This window comes from Manacus vitellinus, unplaced genomic scaffold (genome assembly GCF_001715985.3).
Source record: "Manacus vitellinus isolate BGI_N305 unplaced genomic scaffold, ASM171598v3 scaffold_12_pilon, whole genome shotgun sequence".
In the NCBI taxonomy this organism is placed as follows: domain Eukaryota; kingdom Metazoa; phylum Chordata; class Aves; order Passeriformes; family Pipridae; genus Manacus; species Manacus vitellinus.
The window spans coordinates 5,432,789-5,447,965 of NW_021938949.1; the positions used below are offsets into that span (position 1 = coordinate 5,432,789).

The 15,177-nt window shown below is 53.6% G+C and overlaps 2 protein-coding genes across 3 annotated transcripts; one reads left to right on the forward strand and one right to left on the reverse strand.

The window, feature by feature from the left end:
* Window positions 1-1,852: 1,852 nt before the first annotated feature.
* On the reverse strand, window positions 1,853-8,316 carry GID4 (GID complex subunit 4 homolog). 2 transcript variants are annotated; one of them, XM_029957934.1, is made up of 6 exons: window positions 8,183-8,316; window positions 6,958-7,017; window positions 5,999-6,106; window positions 5,313-5,414; window positions 4,177-4,307; window positions 1,853-3,063 (listed from the first exon to the last, which is right to left on the reverse strand). In XM_029957934.1, exons 1-6 carry the CDS (start codon window positions 8,186-8,188, stop codon window positions 3,000-3,002), a joined length of 471 nt encoding a protein of 156 aa, XP_029813794.1. In that variant the 5' UTR covers window positions 8,189-8,316; the 3' UTR covers window positions 1,853-2,999. The 2 variants fall into 2 exon arrangements, with proteins under 2 accessions (XP_029813794.1, XP_008926327.1); XM_008928079.3 differs by lacking the exon at window positions 8,183-8,316 and adding an exon at window positions 8,024-8,042.
* On the forward strand, window positions 8,285-14,938 carry ATPAF2 (ATP synthase mitochondrial F1 complex assembly factor 2). Its single transcript, XM_029957821.1, has 8 exons — window positions 8,285-8,883; window positions 10,583-10,629; window positions 10,933-11,078; window positions 11,697-11,794; window positions 12,506-12,586; window positions 12,718-12,830; window positions 13,615-13,730; window positions 14,327-14,938. The coding sequence occupies exons 1-8, from the start codon at window positions 8,285-8,287 to the stop codon at window positions 14,462-14,464; spliced, it is 1,338 nt and encodes a 445-aa protein (XP_029813681.1). The 3' UTR covers window positions 14,465-14,938.
* The last annotated feature ends 239 nt before the right edge of the window (window positions 14,939-15,177 follow it).

Here is a 15,177-nt window from a genome sequence, read left to right on the forward strand (position 1 = left end):
CCAGGGAACCAGCGAGGAGACAAGAAGAAACCGCCTCCAGGGGAGGTTCAGGTTGGACATCAGCAGGAATTTCTCCATGGAAAGGGTGGTCAGGCATTGGAAGGCACCATCCCCTGCCCAGGGAGGTGGTGGAGTCCCCATCCCTGGAGGTGTCCAAGGAAGGACTGGACCTGGCACTCATTGCTGTGGGATGGGGGACAAGGTGGGGATCGGGCACAGGGTTGACTTGATGGTGTTGGAGTTCTTTTCCAATGAAAACAATTCTGTGATCTTGTGAATTGAGGCCACCAGCAGCTGATGGGACTCCTGGAGAAGCCCTCAAGGGAGGAGATGAAGCACAGCAACACCCTGGAAGCGGGAAGCGCTTTGTTGGACAAACACACATGGACACGGACCCTTTCAATACAGTTCATGTTTAATTTGGACGTTGATCGCTCCACAAAGCACCTCCTCGGCCCCCCCTCCATCCATCCCACACAGACACCCCTCCGCTCCCACACGGACACCACGCTGCAGCCAGCGTGGGCCAAGAGACACCACCACCTCTCCCAGCCCCAAACACCCCGTTTCTCACCTCTGCCCCCCCAAAATCCTCCCCTGGGCCCTTCTCTCTCACCACACCAGGACATACGTAACGTTCCTCCACAGCTCAAACAAGTCAAAGAAAAGGAAAACCAAAGCCAAGGCTCTCAAGGAGGGAAAATCCACACCCTGACAGCCCCTGTGAACCCCTCGGCTCCTCAACCTGCTCTGCACCTGCCACGTGTCAAATCTAGACAGTTCTGGAATTCAGCTGAAATTCCCTTCAGGACGGTGGGAAGGAGACAAGCAGAGAGCAGGATGCTCCTTCCACACCCTTCTCACAACATTATCAAGTCTCAAGGAAAAACCTCAGAGGTTTTGGGATAGTTACACACGTTAAACACTCCCAGGACCCTCCTAACTCAGCTCCTGCCAATGACCAGGGTCAATTCACCTAAACCATGTCAGATATCCAAGCGTCCTGCTGGCACTGACAGCCCTGGGAGCACAGGGACACTGGTGCCACCCCCAATATTGCACAAACAGCTCCAGAGGGCTGGGAAGAGCCCTTGGAGCCAGGTCCCTGCACCCACACAGCACCTGGGAGGAGGCTTCACTCCCACCATGGAGCAGCACCACAGGTTTTCACCCCTAAAACCAGGACATCTCCCAGCACCATCCGTGAGGAAACCCCTCTCCCCAAAAGGGGCTGAGTTCCTCCGAGAGAAGCAGAATAAAACAGGAATGCACTTCCCAACTGCTTTGCCTGCAGCACCAAATCATCTCCATGCTTCCCTACACGTCCATCTGCAATGGCCAAGGCACCACCACATGCTCCCTGGAAGGGCCAGGTCTCCCCCTTCTCCCCTAAGCACCTCTCTGTGGGGAGAAGGACTAATCCACGGAGCACAGCACGCACGAGGCAGCCGAATTCCGCATCATCTCCCGAGACCAGCCCAACCACGCAAGATCCCGACGTGGAATAGAGGAAAGGGGCTCACCAAGCCCTGAATCCTTCCTCGTTAAGGCTTAAACAAGCGATTCAACTGCTGCCAAAAAGAAGGAAGTTAATTCAAAAGAAGCAAACCCAAAGCACCTCAGAGGCTTCGCTCCCCTCTCCCGGGCGGAAAATCTGTCCTCGGCACCCACTCGTGCCATGAGCCTGCCTGGCAGGGCTTGGGTTTTAAACCAGCCAGAAAAAGGCAAACTGAACTCTCACAAAAGCCCCTCGGGTGGGACTGACACGGTAAAAACACAACTGAGGCCAAGTTTTAAAGTGTCTTTGAAAAAAAAACCACCCCACACGTCCGTACACACACACACACACACACACACTTTGGCACACGGAGCCTTAAGTTGTGTCACTTGGAACATTCAGAGTCAGAGGGAGCTACTGGGAAGGGCTTTTTTTTTTTTTTTTAACCTGTTTTGTTATTTTTCCTTGTAAAAAGGTGTCAAGCAGTGGTGGTGAAGCATGAAGGGTGAGGACAAACGCTGAGCGGTGCCAGGGTGACCCTGCTCAGCGCTTGCGCTCCGGTTACGTTCCCAAAGCTTAGCTGGATACATACACGGATATAAAAACACAGACATTCCTGGTTTTCAATGTGAAAACGGTAACATGGAATCGAGTACTTGTGCATTTGCCCTAGGGTCCTTTGGAAAAGGAACCATAAAAATAGATATATTTTTTTTTTAATAAAAGTCTTTTTTTTTTTTGTTTTTTTTTTTTTTTTTTTTTTTTTTTTTTTTTTTTTTTTTTTTTTTTTACCCTTAACTTAAGTAAAGAGCAAATATACACCTACAAGCAGAGTTCAGATCCACTTTACTGAGAGCCTGGAAGTCCGTACATCAAATTTAATTCCCAGTGGCGTATCCAGACATGGGAACAGCTCCCAGCTCCAAAGGGCCGGTGTTCCTGGCAGATCTGCAGCTCTGGCTAACCTTGTTAGCCAGCAAAGCCTCATTCCAGCCTTACCTCAGCCAGCACTCCCCAACAGACTCCACAGCTGAGCCTCACACCCAGGACCCGGCTCTGGGAGCATTAGAGCTGGAAAGCCGGGCAACAAACCCAAATCCCAGCAATTTCAATCCACATCAGGATGTAAACAAGGAAAATATAAGCCCTGAGCTTACATTTCCTTATTACTCAGCAGCCAGAGCACTGATTCCAGCTACTGAGAAACAGCTTCCAGAGGAGAGCTGGGAGGAACTTCAGTGACAGAGAAACGAGCTGTGCAACAAGAAAGTGCATTAAAGTAGCTTAAAACCAGAGTAAAGATCAAATGGCCACTCGACAGGAGGGAGAATCAAGCTCCAGCAGCTCCTCAGGCTGGGTGAGTTAACATCCAGGCTCTCTCTGGCAAGTCCAAGGGGCAGGAGAGAAGAGTGCATTCCCGTGCTCCCACAGGGACACAGTTCTCCTGGCAGGCCATGCTCTCCTGCCCGGTTTGCTTCTGGGTGGTATCAGATCCGGACTGTCATCGGAATTCGTAGATAGGAGCACTGTGCTCAGGAACGTGAGTTAAATTCAATGACTGATACCTGGGAGAGAAGGAAAACATCGAGGAGAGGATTACAGGGAGCTCCTGCTGGCTCTTCTCGCCCCCTTTACAGTCTCAGAGGTGTTCAGGCATCCAACACCCACTTCCCACAGTGCCAAAATCCCATCAGGACTCCTCATCACTCTGTACAACTCCCTGACAGGAGGTTGGAGCCAAGTGGGGGTTGGTCTCTTGATAGGACAAGGAGAAATGGCTTCAAGTTGTGCCAGAAGAGGTTCGGGTTGGATATTAGGGAAAAAATACTTCACTGAAAGAGCGGTTAAGCCCTGGAACGGGCTGCCCAGGGAAGTGGTGGAGTCACCATCCCTGGAAGTGTTCAGAAAACAGGCAGACTTGCCACTTAGGGTTTAGTGGGAATGGGGGGATTTGGTCAAAGGTTGGACTCAGTTTTGGAGGTATTTTCCAACCTTAATGATTCCATGATTCCCACGCTGGTGCCTCTGAGCCACCAGCAGCCAGGCAGTGTTCCAGGTGGGCTGCCTGTGGTGGGGTTTCTTTGGACACTCTTTGAAATTCAACAACTTTCATGTTCAAACAGTGTTTGCTACAAGTGCAAATTACACTTGAGTCTTTCAAAGCTCAGCTCGAGGGGATGTGTCTCAAAGTCTCCTGGTTCCTTCCCTCCCCCTGAGAGCTTCACTTGCTGCTCAGGACAACGATCCAAGGGAAAAGAGCTCTCCAACAAAACCCCCACCAATTAGCCTTGACTGTTCCTTTGTCTTACAGCAACACCCCAAGGACCTCGGAATACAAAGCCCTGGTCTGACAGGATTTCTGCCTGAAGGGAACAACAGCCAAGCTGTTACATGTGAGAAAGCACCAAATTGCCTCTCAAAGCTCCCCTGACATCCTCTCCAGACTCTCTATCTCCCCCTCCTCCACCCTGCCAGCCCAAATTTCCCCCCCTGTGCCAAAAGGGCAGCACTCATACCACACCAATGGGCTGCCCCAAGCTCAGGCCAAGCACAGCCCACAGCCCTCCCTTCTGCCCTGAGGTCCAGCCTGAACCTCCTGCCTGGACACTCCCAAGGCTGTGGATGAGCAGGACAGGACTCACAGCTTTGAGTCCTCAGGAGGCAGGAAGCTTCCTTACCATTCTGAACTCCTATGGTAGTAATAGCCCTCTATAGATGCTGCTGACTTCTGGAAGCAGATGTAATAGAAACCAGCAAAGGAAGCACCACTGATGTCCTTGATGGTGTGATCTGGGACTAGGAACTGCTCCTGCACACGAAATACAGGCTGCATTTTAAAATGTTGGTCAAATATAGCCCCACCCCACCCCAATCTGCCCTCCCAAACCAAATATTGGCACCCACTAACATGAAGACATTCCTGGCTGAGCACTCCCTGCACTTGCAACAGCCCAGACCAGAGACCAGAGTGTCCCTTCACCACCTGCCACCACAGGCATCTCACAGGGAAGTAGATAACTGAGAGCAGAACCAGTTTTAAGAGTACAGGATACCAGTTTCAGTTCAACACCTGCCCCTTGTGAACCAGTAGCCAATTGCAAAATCAGGAATCAGAGCCTGAGAAAGAAGGGAAGGCTCCAGGGAGATCTTACTGCAGCCTTTCAAAGCTTGTGAGGGCTTGTGAAAAAGCTGGAGAGAGACATTTACCAGGGCATGGAGGGACAGGACAAGGGGGAATGGCTTCACACCGACAGAGGGGCAATTTAGATTAAATACTAGGAAGAAATTCTTCCCTGTGAGGGTGGTGAGGCCCTGGCACAGGTTGCCCAGAGAAGCTGGGGCTGCCCCATCCCTGGAAGTGTCCAAGGCCAGGTTGGAGAGGGCTTGGAGCAACCTGGTCTAATGGAAGGTGTCCCTGGGTTGAACCAGATGAACTTTATGTCCCTTCCAACCCAACCCATTCTGTGGTGACTCTCTGATGATCCCAGCTGACGAACAGAGGTGCAGAGTGGTCACTCTACATCAAACACACACAGGCCCCACACCGTGGCTGGAGAAACCAATTCTCTCATCCTCTGAACCACCACCAAGCAAGATTTTCCTGTTGTGTTTTTAGCCATGACTGCAGCCCTTAAGGACACAATTAGCTGGCTAGACACGAGTCACACTGCATCTTGCAAGTACAGTGGGTTTTGGGGTTGGCAGGGTGAGATCCTTCATTAAATCATCATAGCTGAAAAAGCTTTCAGGCACCACAAGCCTCTGCCAGTGGCTTGCAAGCAGCTCATCAGAGAAGGAGACACGCAGAGTTTACCTTCCATCTCATGAAGACATAGTCTCCATTTTTCAGATCTTCATAATCAAAGTCATCAGAGTTAAATGTTTTTGCATACTGGTAAAAAGCCTGGAACTTTCCCTGAAACAAAAATGAAGAGAAAAAAACCCAAAACAAAACAGGCTGCTTATTCCAGGACTAGAGCTCTAGTGCCAGCTGTTGTTTAGGAGGGAAAAACTACTGACACCCACAGCCATATCCAGGCTAGCTAGAGAAGCTCCTACACTTCCAGAGGAAAATATTTTGACAGAAGTATAATAAACACCAAAGCCTGGCAAACAACAGCAAGGTCGTGGCTGCTGCGGTCCCAGAGCACAACAGCAGCAACACCCTGCCCTGAGCAGACAGAGAGGTACCAACTGCCAGAGGGATCCCTCTCCCCTTCTCCATTCCATTTTTTCTTCAAAAATAAGGAGTGTGTTCTCTTAGGGGGTCAAGAGATGGGGATTGCTCCTGCTCCCTTCTAACCCCAGGGCCAGTAAGTGCAAAACAAGATGTCCCCTCCCTCATCACGGATCACAGCTTGCTGAAGTGACTTTCCAGTCGGGGAAGGAGGGAAACACCCAAAAATGAGAGGTTTCCAAGCATTTCTGACAGCTCTTCCACGGGCACACTTCTCCTCCAAAGCAGCTGCCCAGACCCACACGTATCCCAGATTTATTTACCCAGTGTTTACGATCCACATCTTCATCAGCGTCCCACTTGCGCGTTAGGAACGGGTGTTTCTTACTGATTATCTCGCCTTCAAAGAACGTGGTGAGGGTTGGGTACTCCTGGGAGAGAAGAGACACACAGGTGGGGTCAGAACTGTCACCTACAGACACAAACCCAAACGCAGACAGAGCTCCATGCACTCAGCAAAAAGCATCTCACAGTGACAGTTCTGGGAAATCCAAGGTCCCTCCTGCCCCACACCTCTCCAAGGTTGACTCCTCCACAGCCACAGCCTCCAACCTCTTATTCCAGCCCTTCTCTGCCTCTCTCTTTGCTGCATAAGGCCAGAAGGAGCCATGTCAGAGCTGAAATGCAGGGAAAAGTCTGGAGCAGCTGAGGGAGCTGGGGGGACTCAGCCTGGAGAAAAGGAGGCTCAGGGGGGACCTTCTCACTCTCTGCAACTCCCTGACAGGAGAGGGGAGCCAGGTAGGAGTCAGGCTCTGCTCCCAGGGAATACGGGACAGGACAAGAAGAAATGCCCTCAAGTTGTGCCAGGTGAGATTCAGGTTGGATATTAGGAAAAATTTCTTCACTGACAGCATGGTCAGGCATTGGCAGAGCTGCCCAGAGCAGTGGTGGAATCACCACCCCTGGAAGTGTTCAAAAAACATGTGGATGTGGCACCTGGGGACATGGTTTAGTGGTAACATGGTAGTGCTGGATTAATAGTTAGACTGGATGATCTTAGAGGGCTTTTCCAACCTCAATGATCCTTTGAAGCTCCCAGCTGGACAATCACCAGTGACATTTACAGCCAGCACCACTCCCCAGTGGATACCCCATGATCAAATCCACAACATGCTCAATCCCTCCACTTCCCACTTCTGGCAGCAGCTTCTCCTATCCCACCAGGGAAAAAAAAAAGCCTTTAAACAGCACTTTTTTGTGGTGTTTTGCAGTTAACACTCACCTCTGTAAGGCCTTTAATCTTCAAGTATCCACAGAGATAGGAGTTTTCCATATCCACATGCTAGAAAAGAGTGCAAAGTCCAACCATAAAAATAGGCATGAAGGTACATGGTTGATCCAAAGCAGCTTCTAACCCTATCAAGGATAATTTCAGCTTCAGCTGGTACAGCCGCCAGCTCTTTCCCACACCGAGAACCACCTGGAAAGGTCGTTTACAGGTGCCCAGCTCACCTCTAACAGCCTCTACATCCCAGGCCTGTTTCCAAGGCAGCACCCTCTGCCCAGAAGTCTCCAGCAGGAAGCAAACCCCACTTTCCAGCCGGAAGGAATCCAACCCACAGTGTTCTCCAAGCAAAAGCATCCCTGGCAGAATCACCCACACACCCACAGCACTTTGCAGGAGGCCCTTCTCCTAAATCTAAAGCTTTTATGTCACCTGTCTTATGAGTTATCAGGCTGCATCTCTCTACTCTTTCTGTGCAGAAGCCAGGCAAGGCCTTGCCTGCTCCAAGCACCTCTAAAACCAGGGGATTTTCCAAGCTTTTCCCTGGCATCTCCAGGGATGTGAGTTATTCAGGGAGTGAGTTATTCAGAGAAGTGCAAGCCTCAGCTGTGAGAAAGATGGATCTTCCCCACCTGTGATCAAAGACCGGTGACGTTTCCCTGTGCTCAGCACGGGCAGAGCTGGCAGCCCCCCCTTTCTCCTCAGCTGACACTGGCAAAACCAGCCGCGTTTTCGGCACAAAAAGCAGCGATCTTCCAGCACAAAACCCACAGCGTTTCTAGCACAGGGTGCGTGCAGCAGAGCCCAGCAGCCACGGGATACCCCCCAGCACAGCGAAACACCCCCCACCACCACCACCACCAGGAACGTGGGGGAGAATTACACATAAACGCGGCCCAGCGGGCATCAAGGAAATCATTTAGGCCGGGAAAGACCCCTCTGAGATGGAGCCCAAACCGACAGACTTCCCTTAAAACACCGCCAGGGATGGCGACTCCGCCACCTCCCTGGGCACCCCCTTATGATGTTTAACGATGTTTAATGAAGAAACTGGCGATGGTACCGAAAGGATGGGGGTGATGCGGGTGCTGTCGCAAGGCCGGCGGGGCGGGAACGGCCAGACCGCGGGCCTGAGGCGAGCGGGTCCCGCTCGCCTCAGGCCGCGCGGTGCCGTTTCCCGCCCGCCATGGGCTCGTCTCGCCACGCACGCCACCCCCCTCACCTGCATGACGACCTCCACTATAAGCGTTGCTTTGCTGCGCTGCTTGCCGCGGAATTGGCGCCGCTTGTACAGCAGCGAGGTGGCACGCCGGGCTGCGGTTTGATGGGGGGGGCGTCACCAGGCTCTGGCGGCCGTTTTGTTCTCCCCGCCGGTGCCGGCGAGGAGGAGCGGAGGAGGAGGACGAGGAGGAACGACGACGACGAGACAGCCGCTCCAGCTCCGGCGGACGCCTCTCGCTCCAGACAGGCATCTCGGGGGTCCCGGGCGCCAGCGTGCCGGGGCGGGCGCGGCCCGGGCGGGCGGGGGGAGCACCGCCGCCGGCTCCGCTCCGCTCTCCCCTCACGCGAGGCCGCCGCTGGTCGGGGCCTGCCGGCAGCGCAATTCGCGCGCATCCATTGGCCGCGCGCGCCGCGCGCCGATTGTCGCGGGCGGCGCCGCCGCGGCGCGATTGGTTGCGAGGTGCCGAGGGGCGTGTTGGAAACGTATTCGCCGGCGGGGATTGGTGAGGCGCCGGAGATGCGGCGCCCAGGGAGCGGGCTGAGCGCGGTCGGGGGCGGTGGTGTGTTCCGGCTGTTCGCGATGTGGCGCGGTGTCCGCGGCTGCTGTTGGATCGCTCCTGCCGCATCTGGGTTCCCGGTGCTTCTCCCGCTGCGGAGCGGCCCGGCGGGGCCATGCGGGCGCCGGGCCTATGCCCCGCCGGGAGTGGGGAGCGCGGGGAGGATCCAGGCGGCCCTTGGGAAGGAGGGTGCCAGGGTCCTCTGTCCCTAGGTCACTCTGGCAGGGCAGGGCTGGGATCGGGAGGAGAACGGCCCCGCGTGGACCGGGCTCCCCACGGGCAGAGAGCGGTCCCGTGCCGGGGCTCCCCCCGCACCCTGCTCCGGGCTTTAGGGGGTGTTCCGAGCCGGGGGGTTCGCTGGCAGCACGGGGGAGTCCTCAGTGCACCAGTGTCTCACTCGTGGGTTTGTGTTTTGTTGTTTTCTAGGGATTTTGGGGGGATGGGACCCAGCCGCGGAGGGGGGGCTGTTCAGGCGTGTTCTGGGCCGTGTGTCCCCTCCGCCGATTCTGCTGGAATCGCGTGGGTTTGAGGGCAGTAAGATTAGTCTCGTTCTGTCCGAGGTGAGACTGCAGAGTCGCGGTGACTCATGGCAGGGTTTTGGGAGCCCACTGATGTGCCTCAGGGCTCCTCTGGGGGACACACACACTTCAGTCTGTTTTTAGAGCTGTGCCTGTGGCACTTTCTGAGGCCCCAAAACTCACAGGTCGCTGAGCCTGAGCAAATCCTTCCATTTCCCCAGCGGGAATGTGCTTTTTTTAGCCAGGAATAACAGACCTGCAGCCTGACCTGCTTGCTGTGCCCTTCACAAGTCAGATTTATGGGTTTGGGATTAACAACCTGGTTGCTGTTGTCAAGGGAATGGGTTGTGGATTCTTCCTGCCTTGTGGGAGCGATGTGAGCCTTTGGAATATGTGTAGTCCTGCTCTCAGGTGTTGGGAGTGTGGGCAGCAGTGCTGGTAGGGAAGGAGGCTGCTCCTAAAACGAGACCTGCAGTTCCCTCAGGCTCACCTTGCATGGAGCAGGTGTATTCCTAAGCCGAGTAGCCTGGAGGAGACTGAGGGGAGACTTCGTGGCAGTTACAAATTCCTCAGGAGAGGAAGAGGAGGGGCAGGCACTGATCTCTGCTCTGTGATGACCAAGGACAGGACCCCAGGGAATGGGCTGGAGTTGTGTCAAGGCAGGTTTAGGTTGGATATTAGGAAAAGGTTCCCCCAGAGGGTGGTTGGGCACTGAACAGGCTCCCCAGGGCAGTGGGCACAGCACCAAGGCTGCCAGAGCTTAAGGAGCATTTGGATGATCCTCTGGGGCACAGGGTGGGACTCTTGGGGATGGTGCTGTACAGGGCTGAGGGTTGGACTCCATGATCCCTGTGGATCCCTTCCAACTGGGCATATTCTGTGATTCTGTGAAGCAGAGAGCTGGATGAGGCAGTTGAGGGATTAATTTGTCAAACGTGATTGTAGGGGGAGAATCTGGAAAGGTTGACCCCGAAGTGAAACTGGGAGTGCTGGGACAGGTCTGCTTTGGAAACCACCCCTGCTATGCTCTGGAACTCATTGGAGGCCAGTGCAGAGGGAGCTGAGCTCCCAGCCTGGCAGGAGTGCAGCTGGTTCCATTCACTTCCCAGCTGTGCACTCTGGTTGTCACCGGTTTCCTGGTGCTTCCCAGCTGAGTGGAGCTCACTGGAGTGCAGTGCTGGGAAACTGTGGATGAAGGGCTGGATTTTTGTGGCCAGGCCACCTCAACAACACTAGGGGCTCTGTCTGTTCTGGGCTGTGATGGGGAGCAAGGGAAGGGGTTGAATCTCCTTTAAGTGCCACCTGAGTGACTCTATTTCTGTCCCCAGAGAGGAAGAGGTTCTACCAGAACGTGAGCATCTCGCAAGGAGAAGGTGAGTAGGGCCACAGGATGGTCCCTGGGAGGGATGTCCATCACCCCACACCACGTCAGCGTGGGTCCCACAGTCCAGGCTGTGGGAGGGGGGTGTTTGTCACCAGCTGCTCTGCCCCTTCCTCATCTATGGCAAAGCTGTGTGGTGGGAAACAGCTTCCAAGTGGTGGTGGGAAACTTGAGTATTCCTGGTCCCTCATTCCCCCAGCTCCAGCTCTGACTCTGCTCCTGCTGTGGGGTTGTCTGTTGTTCCTTAGTGCCTGCTCCTCTTTGATTCCCCAGGATTTCTACTCTGATTCCCCAGGAGGCTTTGAAATAAACCTGGACCACCGAAAGCTGAAAACGCCCCAGGCCAAGCTCTTCACTGTCCCCAGCGAGGCCTTGGCCATTGCAGTGGCAACAGAGTGGGATTCCCAGAAAGACACCATCAAGTTCTACACAATGCACCTGGTGAGCACAGCAGGGTGGGATGCTGAGACCTCCAAACGGTCTCCAGATACAGGATGTGGAGCGAGCAGGTTGTCCTGCTCCTAATGACTGGATGTGGCATTCAGTGCTGTGATGTAGTTGACAAGGTGGTGATTGGTCAAAGGTTGGATTTGATGATCTTGGAGCTCTTTTCTAACCTAAGAGATTCTGTGATTCTGTCCTGATGCCCATGGAAACAGGGACAAGAGGTCAGGACTTTCTCTGGGCATCCTGCAGTTGTGAGGGTGATTAGATCATGGCTAGGTGCTTGTCTAGGGGGAATCTCTGCCACTGTGGGGCCTTGAGAAGGGGCTGGACAGTGTTATTGGGAATAGTGAGGGACAGGAGGAAATTATGAGCTCTGGGGCAGTCCATGAGCCCTCTTCCCTGCTGCTTAATGGGCTACTCCCAAGGGTTCTGAAATATTCAGAGAAGATTCCTATTACACAAGCCACGTTCTGGCCCTGCACTCCCTTTTAGCTGCACCCCTCGGTTCTCCATGTGCCATGAATTCCTCTGCTTCTTCTTGACATTGTACCATGGAAGCTGCTGCCTCTCCAAGCCTTGAATAACAGCAGTTTAAACTGCCTTTATCCCCAGACCACTCTGTGCAACACGGCGCTGGACAATCCCACGCAGCGAAACAAAACGCAGCTGATCCGAGCGGCTGTGAAGTTCCTGGAGACAGACACTCTCTGGTACGAGGTGGAGGCCCAGCTGGATTTTGGGGAGGTGGTTGGGGAAAGTGAAGGCAAATGTCTGCTGTAACTTGGTCATGGCAGGGCTCTGATCTGTGCTGGTTTGGGCCCAAGGGTTTGAATTAGTTTAGACCAGTCCTACGTACTCCTGTGCCAGTACAGACACCTCAGACTACTTGTACCAGTAGGAAAAGGCTCTTCATTCTTTAAAGTCCTTGTGGGCTGCAGGAGTAAGCCTGTTCATGCCCAAGCTCCTGTCTCACAGTCCCAGACTCCACTGGCAGCTGCACAGCTCCTGGAGGGAGAGTGAGACAGGCCTCTGGCCCTCCCCCATGGCTTTGGTCAGACTGGGAGCAGGGAATGCTGAACTGAGCTGCTGGGCAAGGAGAGACATAAGTGGCCCCACACAGAGTTCCAGTGGGATTTGTCTCCTCCTCTAACTGCTAAACCTCACTGCATCTTGTGGCTTGGGGCTACCTGCAATTTTCACTTGGCCAGTTCACTGCTCTGTTTTGTAGTAAGATAGAATTGTCCTTCCTGGAACAATAAAAAGCTCCAAATTTAGGGAAGAGTGGGGGGATTGTTCCCAGTCACTGCTACCTGGGTGGACAGCAGGCCCTTGCTGCTCTTGCTGTGGTCTGGTGGGGTCAGTGTTTTTCCCAGAAGTGTGTCCCAGCCTGGAAGTGACCATCCAGTGTGGTTTTGTCCCAGCTATCGTGTGGAGGAGCCTCCAGCCTTGGCAGAGCTGCAAAAGAACGAATGGGATCCAGTGGTTGACTGGGCTGAGAAAAGGTAAGAGCTCAAAGGTGTTTTTGTCTGATTATGCCCTGCCTTGCTGAGCCCAGGAGCTCTGGTGCTTGTGGCTGCCAGAGCCACAGCTCCACAAGCCTTGGGCTTTTCCAAGGGCTTGGGTGTCATTCCAGGTACAATGTGACAATTGGCTCCTCGACCAGCATCCTGGGGCCCAACATCCCAGCCAGCACCAAGGAGACCTTCATCAGCCATCTGGCATCCTACAACATGTGGGCCCTGCAAGGTGAGCGAGGCTGGGCCGGGAGCTGTCGGCTCAGCCTGGGCCACTGAGGAGGTGGTTTCTCTCCACAGGGCAGGGAGTGTCCATAATGTTTTTCTTCTCCTGCTTAGAGTGTTGAGGTTTATGTTTTAAATCTGCAGGCCAGGCCCTGAGCTGTGTTTGTCACGGGCAGGGAGTCTCCCCAGTGCCACTGGTGTTCAGGGTCTGACCGTGCTGTCCCATAAGCTGGTTGCTCCCTTAGCACAAATAACTTCTTTAATGCCAAACCTTCTAATTATTTAATCCCCAGCTTTGTTACCAGGAAAAGAAATGGGGCTTAGTACTCCAAAGTGCCCACACTGTGCACTGTCCTCACTTTTTTATCCTTATAACCCACTTGTTCTTGCCTGAACCTGCTGAATGACACCTAAAAGATAAAGAAATGAAGTGACGTTTGCTCTGCTCAGGACCTGAATGAGCAGCAGGCAGTGAAACCCACAAAAGACACAGAATGCTCAGGCCTGGATGGATATCTCTTCCCTTTGCACAGGGAGGAGGGATTGTGGCAGACTAAAAGGAGGTGGAGTCCAGGGCATGGCCTTTGTCACTGTGGTGGCAGGGCCAGCACAGTGCTCTGTGCCTGCTGCTAAACAACAGATCTGAGTGTCCAGGTGCAGGTGGGAGGATCACTGGCCCTCCCTGAGGGGTTGTCACACCCTCCCTGCCTCTTCAGAGTGTGTGAAGATGGTGCTGTAAAGCTGTAGAAAACAGCCATGAATCCTGTTTGTTTTGGGTTATTCCCTTCCAGGTATAGAATTTGTAATCACCCAGCTGAAATCGCTGATCCTGTCCATGGGCCTGATTGACAGGCACATTACAGTAGAGAAAGCTGTGCTTCTGTCTCGCCTGGAGGAAGAATACCAGGTAAATTATGTTACAAAACAGCCCTATAATTCAAATAGCAATAATCTCAGCATGACAAATGCATCCCCCACCACAATTAACTGCCAAGGGAAGTGCCTGCTATAGCAGGAGACGTTCCACTCCACCAGTCTCCACGTCTGAGAGCGTTTGGAGTGTGCTGCTGCAGAGCAACACCATGGGCACAACAGCCCAGAGTGCTCCCAGGGCTGCCAGTTTCTTTTCACAGAACCCAGATGGCTGCTTTTCTCCCTCTCTAATCTGAAGTGCAAAGTTGTGGCTGGCTTCTCTTGCTGTGGGTTATCCAGCCTGGAGGCCTTGGTAGATGCCAAGCTACCAAGCTTGCTGGAAATTAGCCTGGTGTGAAGCTTTCCCTTCCCCAAAAGTGGCTGAAGTTGGGAATCTTTTCACTGTCCTTTTAAGGGGCTTTGCCTCATACCCCAGTACAGATGGAGCATGTCCTCATCTGGAGATGTCCTTAACCCAGCAGTCAATGATCAGAATGTTTCTGGGGGATTACCTGTGCTTGACACACAAGGAGGAAGGCTGAAAGTTGCTGAGCAGCTCTGAGTATAGTCCATGTTCCTCCTCTCCTTCAGATTCGGCGCTGGGGCAAGGTGGAGTGGGCCCACGACTACGACCTGTGTGAGCTCCGTGCCCGCACGGCAGCTGGGACTCTCTTTGTTCACCTCTGTTCAGAGAGCTCAACTGTAAAACACAAGCTGTTGCAGGACTGAGGCAGCTGGGCTGGGCACAGGGGAAAATTCCCACCTGGGAATTGCTGGCCTGACCCAGTGGATGGTAGGCCAGCACTCCTGCCATCCTGTTTTCCCTGGGATCAGCCTCACGTGCTATGACTTTGTGGGCAATTCCTCACTCGGCCTGCCTGCTGCAGTGCAGTGCCAGCAGTTTGAGCCCACAAGGAGGAAAGGTCAAGGTGAGCTTCCCCAGGGCAGCAGCTCCATCCATTCCTGGCGTCTGTAACTCATCTGAGGAGCTCCTGTGGAAGAAACAGCTTCCTGGGCAGGGCACGGCACAGACATACCCAGCATATGCCACATGTCTTCATAGCTGCCAGCTCCTGACACACACTTGTTATGGAAATCTGAAAACAGACTCCACTGCATCTGTTGTTCATCCCTCGGCGTGCCTGCCTGTAACACCAGGGTCTCTGTGTTCCATTAAAGGCTCGCCCCTGTGAGGTACCAAAAGCTGTGTGTTTCTTTGTTTAAATCACCAAACCATGGGGTGGGTCCTGAGCTGCCTGACTCTGGGCAGGTGTTGGGATAGCTCCAGGCATTTAAAATCATGGAGCGGAGCACACACTTAACTACTGTGCCAGCCTCTCCATGCAGCTGAGGAGATAGCAAGGAAACAACTGTGCAGTCCTGGAGCAAGAGGAGGGCAACCTGGGCTCCAGCCATTTTCAGAAGCACGGAGCAGGATGAAA

Bases quoted from the DNA above. Each gene is read 5' to 3' on its own strand.
- GID4 (XM_029957934.1), bottom strand. The intron at 6,107-6,957 runs GTGAGTGTTAAC...CTTCTCTCCCAG, and splicing joins AGATTAAAGGCCTTACAGAG to GAGTACCCAACCCTCACCAC. The intron at 4,308-5,312 runs GTAAACTCTGCG...TTTCGTGTGCAG, and splicing joins ATGTCTTCATGAGATGGAAG to GAGCAGTTCCTAGTCCCAGA.
- ATPAF2 (XM_029957821.1), top strand. From the start codon at position 8,285: ATGGGGGGGGCGTCACCAGGCTCTGGCGGCCGTTTTGTTCTCCCCGCC. The intron at 8,884-10,582 runs AGTGGGGAGCGC...ATTTCTGTCCCC, and splicing joins CGGGCCTATGCCCCGCCGGG to AGAGAGGAAGAGGTTCTACC. The intron at 11,795-12,505 runs GTACGAGGTGGA...GTTTTGTCCCAG, and splicing joins CTGGAGACAGACACTCTCTG to CTATCGTGTGGAGGAGCCTC.